This window comes from Podarcis muralis, chromosome 6, assembly GCF_964188315.1.
Source record: "Podarcis muralis chromosome 6, rPodMur119.hap1.1, whole genome shotgun sequence".
NCBI classification, from domain to species: domain Eukaryota; kingdom Metazoa; phylum Chordata; class Lepidosauria; order Squamata; family Lacertidae; genus Podarcis; species Podarcis muralis.
In genome coordinates, this window is record NC_135660.1 from 52,570,460 (window position 1) to 52,584,964 (window position 14,505).

The 14,505-nt window shown below is 40.5% G+C and overlaps 1 protein-coding gene across 3 annotated transcripts in view; it reads right to left on the reverse strand.

Annotated features, from left to right (window-relative positions):
- Nucleotides 1-450: 450 nt before the first annotated feature.
- Nucleotides 451-14,505, reverse strand: part of CACUL1 (CDK2 associated cullin domain 1) — a 38,659-nt gene continuing 24,604 nt past the window's right edge. For 2 of the 3 annotated variants that reach the window (XM_077930282.1, XM_028730110.2), the window contains exons 5-9: nt 12,537-12,639; nt 9,353-9,442; nt 8,113-8,251; nt 6,003-6,046; nt 451-5,097 (exon numbers count right to left, since the gene is read on the reverse strand). In XM_077930282.1, coding sequence (XP_077786408.1) covers nt 5,057-5,097; nt 6,003-6,046; nt 8,113-8,251; nt 9,353-9,442; nt 12,537-12,639 — 417 coding nt within the window. In that variant the 3' untranslated portion in view covers nt 451-5,056. The remainder of the gene's footprint in view (nt 5,098-6,002; nt 6,047-8,112; nt 8,252-9,352; nt 9,443-12,536; nt 12,640-14,505) is intronic. The other variant, XM_028730112.2, reaches the window with a different exon arrangement.

Below are 14,505 nucleotides of genomic sequence, written 5' to 3' on the forward strand. Positions count from 1 at the left end.
TGGCAGACAAAATAGGGATTCAGGAAATGAAGATCAAAAGATCACTATATATGCAAAGCACTTTTCATAGCTCTCCTGCAACCTAAAAAAAAGCAGCGAGGTATAAGACCGATGCTGAAAATTTGCTCATGTCAGTGAATGGCGTGTGAAGAGTTCGAACAGCCTGCAACTCCTATGTGCACTCTGCACAGTAATATATTCAACAGTATAATAGTAGGAACCTTTGCACAATAGATCCGAGGTGGAATTCTCAGAGAAAATAATGTCATTACTTCTCTGGCTGATTACTGCAGAAGCATCCTTCAAAAGGCAGGCAGAGTTTTCATTGGGACACTTCTGCACTCACTGTGTAATGCCAGCACTGTTACTGGCCATCAAAGTCTCTCTCAGCCGGGCAAACCAGTATGGATAAGTGCATGCAAGTTAAAAATGGAAACTTCAAAACCAAAATGTTTGTCTAAAAATATTTTAATAGAGCAAATTTCCCAAGAAACAAATCTGATATATAAGATGACACCTGATGCATAAAATTTTGCTATTTAGGTCTCATTTGAGGGAGGAAACAAAACACACACACACACATACACGTGTGGCAAGTTGTCTGATTCACAGAAGCACCATAGCTAAGACCATGCTGCTTTGGTTAAGTCATGGCTTTAGAGACCTGACACAGATTGACCAAGAAAAATGTCTACAGAGTAACCATTGTTTCATATGTTTTGTTGTGTTCTTTCATGCTCAGCTCACAAAGATAAAACCCTTTGAAGATAAGGAAACAAATGATTTCAGCATTAGATGCCAAAACATACAGAAATCTTAATACTAATTTACAACATAACACAACATTTTTTTTATTTTTACAAAAAGTGTTCAGTATCCTAGTCAGGCAAGATGCTACATAGGGCTAAAACATTTTTTCCCCAAAGAATGTGTAGAATATTGACATTAGAGGAAGGCTTTGTCCTAACTTTTAGAGAAGGACTGGTTTCAAAAAGGTAATGTCCTAAGACTCAACATTCAATGACACAAATAAAATTATATAACCTGAAACAAAAGTTGCATTCTACAGGTTATTTACAAATCACAAATTAGTTACGAGTTAAAAAAAAAAAAAAGCAACTCAACATACATAATAAACCTGCACACTCTTGGAAATCAAAAGGGTGTTTTATATTAACATTCTCATCCGCTTGATTCTGGTAGCTCTAGTTCTGCCAACAACAAAATATCAAATGAGAATCCCATTCTAATCCGTTGCAACATAGACTATGTGGAATATATTCAGTCTCAAACAGTACCAACACTCCAAATGAAGGGAATTCCATGGCAATGGTATAAGTCACCATGAATACTTTCTGCTTATGTTTCCTTCTTGCAGGAGTATATCTCATTGGTCAAAGCAAAAATGGCAGAAAGGTGGAAGATTTAACTACATGGCCTTTCTGGTTAAACAAGAACCACAAATCCCAGGCACGATCGTCAACCTCCCACCCTTTCAGTGGTACCAAATATTTCACTTGTGCTTCAGATGCTATCCTTCAGATTACTTTACCTCTGACCACTCTAAACGAAGATAAAGTGGACCAAACGGCAGAGGACCATTGGTAGGAAGTATATGATGGGTTATACTAAGCAATGCAGTGCTTTACCAGGGCGATCTGTAATGCAGTAGCGAGATTAACTGGGGAGGGCAGAACAATATGGGTTGCACCCAACTAAGTTGCCCCATGAGCACAAGGACTTCCACCTGTGCAATGGAACTTCCCGTCCCTCTCCTCGGTGCTTCTCAAATCTCTTCTGGAGGGTTGGAGGGGAAAGCCAGAACAGATTTGAAGGGGAGAAGGAAAAGGAAGGAAGTCCCACTGTGGAAAACCTTGCACTAATGAGATGACTTCAATGGATAAAACTCTTAGGTTTCCATCTTTTAGAGAAGACCCAGTGCCATGGAATGGCTGTAGGCATGGTGTTCCATATGCTTGGTTCCAGTCCTCATTCACTAACCAGAGCAGGGATGAGGAACCTATAGCCCTCCAGATGCTGTTCAGACTACAGGTGATGAAAAACAGCCCGACATGTTCCCCACTCCTGCTCCAGCCGTTGTAGCTCTGCCATCTTCTGCCACACAACTAAAGCCTGAATGGGAGGGTTCTGAGGAGAATGCTACAACAATAGGAATCACCTGGATGTAGTGAAGTACCCATCCATAAAAATAAATAAATCATAAAAATTATTTTCACAACTGCGGAAGCAAGTAGCTTTTATATCAGGGATGTTGGTTTTGTTTTCTTCAATCTGTTTTTGTGTGGTTACTAAAACTACTAAGTTGTGCATACATTCTGCACGCTCCATTTTCCATATCCAAAGGTACACTCAGTCAACTGGTGTGAGTGGCATTTGTACAGATACATTCTGCATTAAATACAGTATTGGATATATATGACCTCCCTACAAAAGATACCCCCCAGATCTTTCCAACATCAGAAGGCCTTATGTGAACTCTGTCCTTGAGGGCAACTGAGGTCTGGTGGGTGGGGTGCCAATCTGGAGCAGATGCCAACTGGGCTAATGTAATTCTAGTGGCATGACTATGTACTTGCTCATCACATTCAATGACTGGGAGCTCAGTGTGCAAACTTATGGACACTGAGTGGGATGTCACAATATACTGCTCATGGTATCAATTTGCTGGGGATGAAACCACAAAAAATGTTACACTGGTAAAGGTCCTAGGTGGTCCATTGTTTCTAATGGAAAACATTCCACAGCAGAATCTGCTCTAACAAAATTATACCCGCCTCTCACTTAGTACTTTTCATCTAATTAATTGTTTCGAAGAAAAATACTGAACAAACCAAGAACATGCAAGGGATTAATTTTTAAAACATTTCAAAAATTAACAATCTGTAATTTCCTAGTGTCTTTCATTTGAATATCAAAAGAAAGGAGGACAGCCTATGTAAAAGTAGAAAGGAATTTTCTTGCCATATCTACTGTCATGGTTTCTTTGAAGTGATGCATAATTTTTGACCATTAACTAGGAGCCCAGTTTTCCCATCAGGTCTAAAAGATTTTTTGATATTGCAAGGGTTTTGTTGTTCTTTTTAAAACAAACCAACACTTTTTCCAAGTACCATTTTGCTATTTAAGATTATGCTCTCACACCATAATGGACAAACATATCTCTCAAGAGTCCTACCCAATGAGATTTCAAAACTGTGCAGGGCACTCTGTGCACCAGATAAGCCCAGTGTGACCAGTGCACAAAAGTGGGGAAGGCATGTAATAAGATTATTTTTTTACTAATAAAGAGAGCTGCCATTTATTACTTCTGGAAATGCAAAATGCTTCCTCTCCATGGCCTTCCACGGGCACAACACTTATATTAAAGGTTCATTCATAATGAACTTCCCCTGAGCACTAACTTCTCAGAACAACTGCATCCAGTTTGGCTTTACTGTCTCAGTGGCAATCGATATCTGCACTTACCTTTTATTGCAGAGAACAACCTACTCTTTCTATTAAAAAAACCTCCTCATTGTGTGATATCCAACTAAATCCTACCCAGAAGGGACCTGATGAAATCAATGGACTTTAGACATGACTAACAAGTCTGCTCTATGGATCTACTCTGAGTATGACCTAGCTGGTTACCACCCATAAGACACAGGGGATCCCTTAGTTCTCTATGCATGCATGGTGCTTCTTCACAGAGAACACGGGGTGGGCAGGACAGCACCTTGTGACTTGCCTCTGATCTGGGACTAGAAGTAGAATACAGGGATCCAAATTCATCCCATATGAGGTACAGATTGCTGCATATATATTCATACCCACAATGCAGTGCAATCTATTGCAGGACGTTCAAGCTTTAACAAGAGGAAAAAATCCTTTACGTGCAAATCAAGTACACAATTCACTTACCTTCTGAAAAGGGTACAAACTTTTCATGGGTGTATAAAATTGACCTAGAGTACCTTGCTACCCAGAGGTAAGCTACAAGCAAAGTTTCAGCTACGTTCTTTAAATCTATTATAGCAGTCCAATAACAAGGTAATCAAACAGATTACTTAAAACCATAAAGAAAAATCTATCTGTACTGTCACAGCCCAACACGGTAGATGTGAGCCAATAACCTGACCCACAATGTCTTGTCAAATCCTTCTATCTGTATGTACCAGCGTTTCAACTCTGAATTGAAATCGCATGTGGGAACCGCTTTCTATCTGGGGTTTAAGCTTTTGCAATCATTACTGAAGCCAACAACAAAATACAATAAATGCTGAGACTTGCATTAATACTTCTCATGTGGAAGGAAACAGGGAACATAATTGCAATTTTCGTTCACTCTTGGTTTCCTAAGTGATAGGTTGCAAGAAAATCTTGCAAATTTGCAGCATGTTTAATCAAATCACAGCTTAAGAGAGACAAAGCTGCAAAGCACACAAGCTGAAATCAAGGAGACTGAGGGCACAGAAGGACCTATTAATAGATATCTGAATAAAGGGGGGGAATAGGGGGAAGGGGGCTGAATAGGTGAACCATATAGATCTGGAATGTCAAGAGCCAATAACATAAGACTGACTCTAGGATGCAAACTTTTTGTGGAACAAAAGAAATACTGCCAAGTGATCAATTTTTATTCTTTCTAAGCAAAACATTCCAGACAAAACCTAAAGGGCACAAGCTCAGCAATGTCCACACATTTCGAAAGTGCAAAGTTTCTTTCAGAGGAAGCTGCTTTTTTTTTTTTTTTTTTTGGCTACCATGTTTTATATGCACTGGTCTTTTTAAAACAGAAACAGGAAGGTCTGCTCCTCACAGGACTGCCCAAGAAGAACTTGTCAGGACTGGTCACATTGTTCCAAGTTAGCCCCCAAATAGCAGCAAACAGATATTTTATTACATGGCAAGAAACATGTCCAAACTCCTCTTGTAGGTATAGCTTGCATCAAAGAACCTGAGTATCAGTAGAGCCCAACGGGGCTTCTGGATACCCTCCCTTCCAATGTCACTCCAGTGTCCGCTCGTATTGAGAATAAAATACTTGTTGCAGTCACTATCTGCATCCTCTTGAGCTTGCACACGAAGCGGAACCATCTAAAACAGTAAAAAATAAAAATAAAGTTTAAAGAGAAAAATGATTCAAGGTAGCATCTTTGCTGGTGCCCTCCCACCTGATCCATTATCTCAAAAGACAAGCATCCCACCCATTCTTCTATGTGTACAAATACCCTAAGAAACTTAAAGGACATCTTTCCATATGCCAGAAAAGTACATAGATGGCTGTTAAGCACTAAAGCCCTAAACACCACCATATTATACAACACACTACAGTAGTTTCATCAGTTTGGAGCACCAAGGACTGCAGAACGACACTGTTTGGCAGAACAGACCTGCAAGATAAGGCCTGGGTATTTCTGATCCTGCCAATTCAAGTAGTATCCATTCACTGATATCATGCTGAAGGTAAAGTCAACCTACACCTACACACACACACACACACACACACACACACACACACACTCTCTCTCTCTCTCTCTCTCTTCAGTGATCCAATACTAAATTTACAACTTCTTGAATCTTGTTTTGCTCATCTCTACAAACTTTATTATGGGCTCAGGCTACCAATATTTTAGAGATGTAGAGCAGGCATAGGCAAACTCGGCCCTCCATATGTTTTTGAGACTACAATTCCCATCATCCCTGACCACTGGTCCTGTTAGTGAGGGATGATGGGAGTTGTAGTCCCAAAACATCTGGAGGGCCGAGTTTGCCTATGCCTGATGTAGAGGGAAGTGGAACTACAGAGAGCCAGTTTTTCTTACTCCTCAAGGTTACATTCCAAACCTTCTGCACCCTGGCACCTTCTCTTTGACCCATGTTGCAAGTTGCCATACACAGGAACTTAACTTGTTGGTGAGAAGGAGTTGTTTGCTTCACTGTCTCAAACAAAGCTTCTGTTGTTAATCAAATAATTTATAATGGTAATCTAAATTACTTACTGTAGGTTAATTCTTCTCCAGCTCTTTTACGTGACTGGTCACCTCTTAAAAAAAAAGGTAGCAATGGAAGGAATTATAGAAAGTTAGCATGAAGCCTGACATCAATATAGAGTTCAAAAACAATACAAGTAAAATATAATTTTTATCTATGCCAGAAGAGCAACAATAACAGAAGGAACAGAATGTACCAGAATCAATTTATTCTGCCTGACAAGTATTATCCCTAATATTTAGGGCCAAGTTTTGAATTACCTGTGTGTCAGGGTTTTACTTCAGTATGGTCTTATTCCACACCAGCAGTTATTTGAAAGGAGCAGCTGCAAAGCATAAGCAAATGATGTGCTTACTTCCCATGCTGGCAGCATAACGCTCTGTGGCTAGTAACACTGGCATGTGAAGCAGACACAAAATCTACCTATCCAACACAATGGCCACCTTTCTAAATGTTATAGGGACGGATCCAACCATGCAGAAGTAGCTATCCTACCCAAAAACATAACATGAGATTGACACCTATGGCAACTTTCTTTTGGAGGTGAACAGCAACTTCAATGAGGGGCTGTTTTCATTAGGATGCCGTAACCTTTCCCATCCATGCTGCTAACAGCCCAGAATGGGCTATCTTAAAAAAATAATTATAATAACCAAGCATGTTAGCAAACATACATATATTTAATGAGCCATCTAATTTTGCCTAAAAGATCTGAGACACAAGGAGCAACCCTGCCATTAGTCACAGGAAAGCAGCTTTATTTAAGCAGCTTATTTAGAAACTGGGAAAGGGCAACAATTACTAACATGGGGAGTTTCATTTGGCATTTGTGCCTCAGCCATCAGACTAGTTAGTGTCTTGATGAAATTTCTCAAATTTACTATTTCTCCAAAGGGGTTTGAACTGAGCATCTTGGAAACCACACTCATAAGCTAATGAAAGAAATGCTACCAAGCCAACATTGTTCCATTTAGTGAACAAAATGGAAGAGTTAACATTCCTCCAACATATGTATGACTCATAGCTAAAACTATTTTGTATTGTAAGTGACCTCTAGCACTACAGCTAACTTATCCTCCTGGAACATTGCTAGTGCTAAATATCGGCCCCAAGGCTAAATTTACCGAGAGTCACTGGGGAACAGCAGTTTAAAATTCAAAATGAAAATGAAACAAAGCACTTGATCAGATTTCCAGGCTAAAGTGATTGGTGTAACTGCGCAATAAACCTACAGCCATTCTGCAAGGGTTCAAGTACAGTGGTACCTCGGGTTACATACGCTTCAGGTTACAGACTCCGCTAACCCAGAAATAATACATCGGGTTAAAAACTTTACTTCAGGATGAGAACAGAAATCGCTCGGCGGCACGGTGGCAGCAGGAGGCCCCATTAGCTAAAGTGGTGTTTCAGGTTAAGAACGGACCTCCGGAACGAATTAAGTACGTAACCAGAGGTACTACTGTACAACCTTTTAAGGAGGGTGTTGAGAGAACTCCTGCTTTTCCTGGCAAAAGCTGAAAGTGTGCACACACATACATAAGAAGGACATATAACAACAAACAAAGCAGAACAGTAATAATTCCCATCCACTCCGCCATCACAACATTCAAAACTCTAGTAGCTGGTTTATCAAGGCTATCATATGGCTTTAAGCAGACAGCTTTGGGTGCTTTTGTAGCAGTTGTTCAAAAGGCAATATCTTTGTTTTGTCCTGTTCACAGTCCTTGAAAACTGTCCCCATCCCGGATAGCTCCTCAGTGAACACATTCTCCACGGTCAATGGAAACACCAAGGAAGAGAACAAAGAAACACGTGCTCCTTCCCCAAAACATTTACAGCAAACAGACAGTACAGGGGTAGGTAATCAGGTGTTATTATTGCACTTTAAACTCTACTCTCAGGGCAGTTCATAAAATGTTTGCTTTACACACAAAGCTGTTCTGACTTTTCTGGGCAAGTACAAGGACTGCTGGCAGCAATTATTCTGACTGTGGCTGCACTTTATTTCAGCTCATAGTCATAGCCATGACTGACCCCACTCCCAAACCCCAACAACATCAATTTGAGACACTCGCTGAAAAAAACTGGGTACTAATTTTTAAATGCCAGGGTTATTACCTAGAAAATCCTTCCTGAATAAGTTCTTGTTGGAGTTTCTGGTCTTGAGCAGCATATTCCTCAAGCTCAGATTCTACAGCAGGAGGGAGGATGTTTGGAATAAATTTAGAAAATAAAGCTGGTGCCATCTGAACCCATTCTGTGTAGAAATGGAAAGTAATAGTGAATGAAACAAAATCACTCGCACACACACACACATTTAATTCATATGGCAGGCCTGTAACATCCTAGCACTGAGCTTTCACACAACATAGAAAGGATAGCTCAGTTGGTTAGAGCGTGGTGCTGATAATGGCAAGATTGCAGGTTCGATCCCCGCATTTTCTTGCATTGCTGTGGGCTGGACAAGATGATTCTCAGGGTCCCTTCCAAGTCAACAACTCTATGATTCTATGAAAGGATTAAATATTATCTTGCTGCATGCTTAATGCATGTACAAGGCACCAGATTGCTTATAGAAGAGAAAGATGTGTGTCAGGGAGCAGCCTGGTGGAGTAGGTGTTCCTAGTGTTTCGACAGCAATCATAATCACAAATGTACCACAAATGCATCCAATTTCCCATGTGCCACACAGTTTTACACACCTTGATATTAATGGCTCTGATCTAGGACTTCACCTGCAAGTCCACAATCTGGCCAAAATAGATTATAAGAAAGGACTGTAACACGCGCACACACACACACACACACACAGAGAGAGAGAGAGAGAGAGAGAGAGATACGCCTTCTTGTTGATCTGGTTATTGAGACTTGCCTAAAATATACCGCTCTGGAAGGCTTCAAAGCCAAGCCCTTTAATTTTTTGCCATGCGTACATAAGCCAGGCCATGATGCCAACAGGGCAGAAGTCACAGAATCATGGAATTGTTGGAAGGGACCCTGAGGATCATCTATCCCAACCCCTTGCTATGCAGAAGAATGCAGCTGTCCCATCCAGGGACCAAACCTTCAACCATGGCATTATCAGCACCATGGAGACAAAGGAACTTGCTGCTTGATTTTCCAGGGACATCAGTCCTGTTAATTTTAGACTATTCAAAAGAAAAATGATTTAGCTCATTTCCTATGTTTGTATTCCTTCTGTGAAGCGCAAGATACACTACGTATCAATATTCTTTATATCTCCTATCCATCAAAATGTGATCACCAATTCTCCCTCATTGTGTTATTGTTTTCTAAACGATGTGCAAAATTAATAAGAGTATTTAAAATAATAATAAAAATAACAATAATAATTTACCTGGCCTAAGCATATACAATCCTTTGACAATGTTTGCCATAGTGGAAGGGTCTATCCAAAAAGGCGTGGTCTGAGCTTCTAGGAGTAAAGCTGAAATGATAAAATAAACTCACTTAACATTAATTGTATGCCAATTAAGCAGGTAATGGTGGCATCCAAATAACCTTTTCAGAAGACAAAACTGAATGAACCATATTATCAATTGTTAGTAGTTCAGAAATGAGGAATATTCTAATATTTTCCAACAACCTTTTCTGAATATAGAGACAACTGCCTTTACCATCTTTATTAACAACAGTATGAAAATACTGGATCGCTCCAATATCTATTGATACCCCCACATGACACAGTAAGAACTTTAAAGCCTGTTAAAACTTCCCAAGATAAGAAAACATTTTAAGCCTCTTAAAAATAAAATCAAGTAAGATAACAGTTTGTATTAAAAACAGAGGAAAATCTCTGTATGCAATGCTAAGTTAACAGAAGAGTTTGAAGGTAACCCTGGGTGGGTTACGGGGACCCCCTGGTGTCCATGGACCACCAACTGGGAACCACTGCATGATGAACTGCATGGAAAATGTACTCACCCATTAATATAACTGGGTGGCCAAGATCTCTTTTATTATGAGAAAATGGGTGAGGAGTTGGCTAATAATAATAATAATAATAATTTATTATTTATCCCTGCCATCTGGCTGGGTTTCCCCAGCCACTCTGGGCGGCTTCCAACAAAATATTAAAATACAATAGTCTGTTAAACATTAAAAGCTTCCCTAAAAAGGGCTGGCTTCAGATGTCTTCTAAAAGTCTGGTAGTTGTTTTTCTCTTTGACATCTGGTGGGAGGGCATTCCACAGGGCAGGTGCCTATACGAAGAAGGCCCTCTGCCGGGTTCCCTGTAACTTGGTTTCCCGTAGTGAGGGAACCGACAGAAGGCCCTTGGCACTGGACCTCAATGTCCGGGCAGAACAATGGGGGTGGAGACGCTCCTTCAGGCCCATGCACTTTCTCCAAACCAGACATACATTTATAGACCGCTATCGTGTTTCGATTGTCTTTTCTCCATACTAGAAAACCTAGCACGTCAACCTTTTGATTGTTCCAAAAAATCCCTTATATTTACTGAGGTGACTCAGCCTTTTAATGTCTATTGATTACGCCCAATAGTGGCACAGGAAATTACTTCTTGACTTTTAACAATGCCTTTACATCTAAATGCCTTGACCTTTACACCTAAATAAAAAACTGCTGCCATATGTCAGACGCATGAGTCAGTCTCACTAAAATTATAACGTTAATGATTTAGAAAAAGTATCGGTTGCAAGTACAGTGGTACCTCAGGTTACAGACGCTTCGGGTTACAGACTCCGCTAACCCAGAAATAGTACCTTGGGTTAAGAACTTTGCTTCAGGATGAGAACAGAAATTGCGGGGTGGCGGCGCAGCAGCAGCGGGAGGCCCCATTAGCTAAAGTGGTGCCTCAGGTTGAGAACAGTTTCAGGTTAAGAACAGACCTCCAGAACGAATTAAGTTCTTAACCCGAGGTACTACTATAAATGGATCTGACGCTGAAGCACTAAACAGCAAAAAGGTAGAATACTACAAAATGGCATTGCTGGGTGTTCATTAGCTGTGGACTGGGATGTAAGAAGTGAAGAACAGACATTTCCTTTTATTGACTATGATCAGTTGTTTACCTTGATTTGATATAAGGGAATTTTAAATAAGTGCTATTAAACTACTAGCAGAAAGCATTCAGATGCAATACTTATGGGACTTTAGGGTGTATCTAATAATTCTTACTTACACCTCGGTTGGGCTGATACAATGACAGTAACAAGTTTACCTTAATCAAAGCCGATACAGTCAAACCTCAGTTGTTGAATGTAATCCGTTAAGGAAGCCTGTTCTGCTTCTGAAACATTCAGCAACCAAGGCACAGCTTCCAACTGGTTGCAAGAGCTTCCTGCACTTAAGCGGAAGCCGGGTCAGACATTCGGCTTCCAAAAAAACATTAAAAAACTGGAGCATTTACTTCTGGGATTTTGGGATTCGGGAGCCGAAACATTCCAAAACAGAGCCGCTTGGGAACCGCGGTTTGACTGTACAGGTTCACAAAAAGCAGGTGGTGCAGCTCTCCTAAAGACAGGCATGGAAAATTGCATGGTTCATGCTTCCACACATACAAAAAAAATGAAATATGTAACTCATTATATGCAGAAAACTGGTGACAGTTTATGAAAATGTCTGAAGAACAGAATTTCCATGAACGATTTCAATGGAGGCCAAAGTAATCACTGAAGTGTTCTTATTTTCTTACTGGGTTGGTTCGAATCCAGAGATGGTTGCTGTTTTGCCAATGTCAACATTGACATCTGAAAAGGACTGTTTCCATTTATAGCAAAAGATTTGTTAAAAAGTAACAAAAAGCTGGATGTTGTAGTAAGAACAAATCAACAGTGAACTCTGTGGCTGCAGACTTCCTGGCTTACAATGGTCTTTTGTGAATGACCAGCATGCTACTGTATGCTTCCCAATGTTCCCACTAAACTCCTTTCCAGGCATGAGCAGGACAAACAAACTCGGAAGCCCAGATCTAAACTGTGGATCTCCTTAACTACCTCGATGAATAACCTTCACCTCCCATGGCTTAAGGTTAGCTAGAGATCAAGGCTTGCTAGGGAGAAACAAATCACAACCCCCTGTTCAGATGGAACAGGAAGTCTAGGCTTTCTGGTTAGTATATCCTGCTCATATCAGGGATGGAGTGCAGTGGAAGTGACTTGGCATGCTGCTTGTTCATAATAAAACCACAAAAGCCAGAAAATCTGTGCATGGAGCCAGTTTTTCCCAGTGATACATTATGACTGTATTTTAGTACAACTTAATACTGTCAAAGACATCTGCTTCAAACCTCTTCAGCAGATAGCTGTATTTATTGAAATAATCAATCATATTGCATTTTCTAATATAGGCCAGGAATAAATGACATCCATCATCTGGTCTTCAAAGCCTATTTTGAAATAAGCTATTAAAGGTTCCTTGATATAATATTTGGTCTTAGAATTTTTACATGTTCAATTTCCCCATTAATATTGAAACTTCAGCATTTTGTAACTCCACAATACAAAAGAAGCCAATTAACTTAATATTTTAGAAAACGTAAGCCCAAGAACTTTACTTACGCATTAGGCTGTAAATGTGCTTTTCTGCAACATGTTCCGTAAACAGTTTTATAAGGTCATTTTTTAAGTCTCGATTAAGCTTGGTTTCTATGTAAAACTTATTCTGAAAAACAAAACAGAAGAAACCATGTTAACTGTTTTGGATTTACAGCAACACAAAAAAAAGGCCTGTGAAAATCTTCAGAAAAGCATCATTCATCATCACTCCTTAGAACCTTTGTTGTTGTTGCTTTTGAGCACTGTATTTCTTCAGGGATAAACTGTTGGGGACCACATGGTGGTGGTAGACATGGGCTGTACTAGAGACACAAGTGGCCCAACTTCTATTATTATCCATTGTTGTTATTACAAGGTATTTATAGGCAGCTTTCCTGCATGATACCCATTTCAAGGGGAGAGAGGAAATCAACAATACAGAAGTTAAAAACCACTAGATCACCCCAAGATTTAGGAATTCTTTTCTCTTTCTCTCTCTGCCACTCCCCTTTCCCTTGTTTGCCACATGCATGAAATTAGGCCAAGGGGTGCTTGAAATGAAAATGAGGGCTGCATGTTGCTCATACCTGTAAACATAGCTTTCTTTGAAAGTGATTCTAACAACTTTGCTACCCCATTACGGTACATAGAAAGTGTTCACAGAGTGATAAAACAGTTCAATGTAAAACCACAGTAGAGATATCTTGCTTATCAGTACTGCAGGTATCACATATTTCTACAGGAGCCGTTTCCTGTTTGTATCACTGCTGTTCTTCAGGATCACACATCAGTTGCCATTATGGTCCTCCAGATAGCAAGCATATAAAATGAATACTAATGATACCTGTCTCTGCCTAGCTGTTCCCACTATTACTTATTTAGTTAATTGCATTTATATACCACCTTCTTCCCCAATGAGCTCAAGGTGCTGCACATAGCTCTCCTCCTCATTTGATCCCCTGTTAAGTAGGTAAGACTGAGAGACAGTGACTGGTCTAAGGTCACCCAGTGTGCTTCATGGCTGAGTGGGAATTCAAATCCTGGTCTCACAGGTCATAGCCCAACATTAACCATTATGCCACACTATATTCTACCACTATCAAATGCAACCTAGCAGATGTCAGGAGACAAAATGTGCTGGGGCTTCTAAGGTGATGATGATTTTTTAACATAGAGCAAAGAGAAAAACACATCATGTTTTGAATCCTCCATCCAAACGTATCATGGGAATTGGGGTTGCTTGTGTGTAACCTCCACCTGCTCCAAACTGCGTGAGGCGGTTGCGTTTTCCCCGGCTGAGCAGCCCCCCTTGGGCACGACTGCTTCAGTCGCTGGCAGAATCCGTCAGTGGACGTTTCCTAAACTTCTTCCAACATAAAAATTCCTTAACGGACAGCCTCCTTCTCGCCTCTCTGCGCGGCAGCCTTCTGCGCAGAGTGGGCGTGCCTATCGGTGGTCCTCCACTCTCCTCACTAACCTCACTTGAAGAGTCTCGGAGCCTCCCCTCCGAAGTGCTCTCCAACCCTCCTTTCTTCCTGGTGTCACCTGATTTTCCTTCCCCCGCGGGAGCCCTCTCTCCTCCTGTACTGGTTCCTTCTCCGGCATCATTGGAGAGCCTCGCCTCTCTATTTTGCTCCGATGTCAGTTCCCTGACAAAACGGCTCCTTAAACCAAGGTTACATTTACCAAAATGGAATGTCTACTTGTCATTTGGGGGCAAATCAGCTCGAAAGTCTTATTTTTCAAATAATGGACTGCCTGTGATTGATTATCTGTTAAACATCTGGCTAGTTCAGATGACAACCTTGAGCTGGGTTAAAAACTCTGAGGAGTTAAAGAAGAAACATCACTTGATCCAGGGACAGTCCACATATATATTGGCCTATTCCGACCTCTTTTTCTTAATGGTGACTGCTCCTGTTCAGGCTCCACAGAAAAAGCATTTCGGTTCCTGAAATTCATTCCAAGTGTACAGATGAAATATATTTGATAG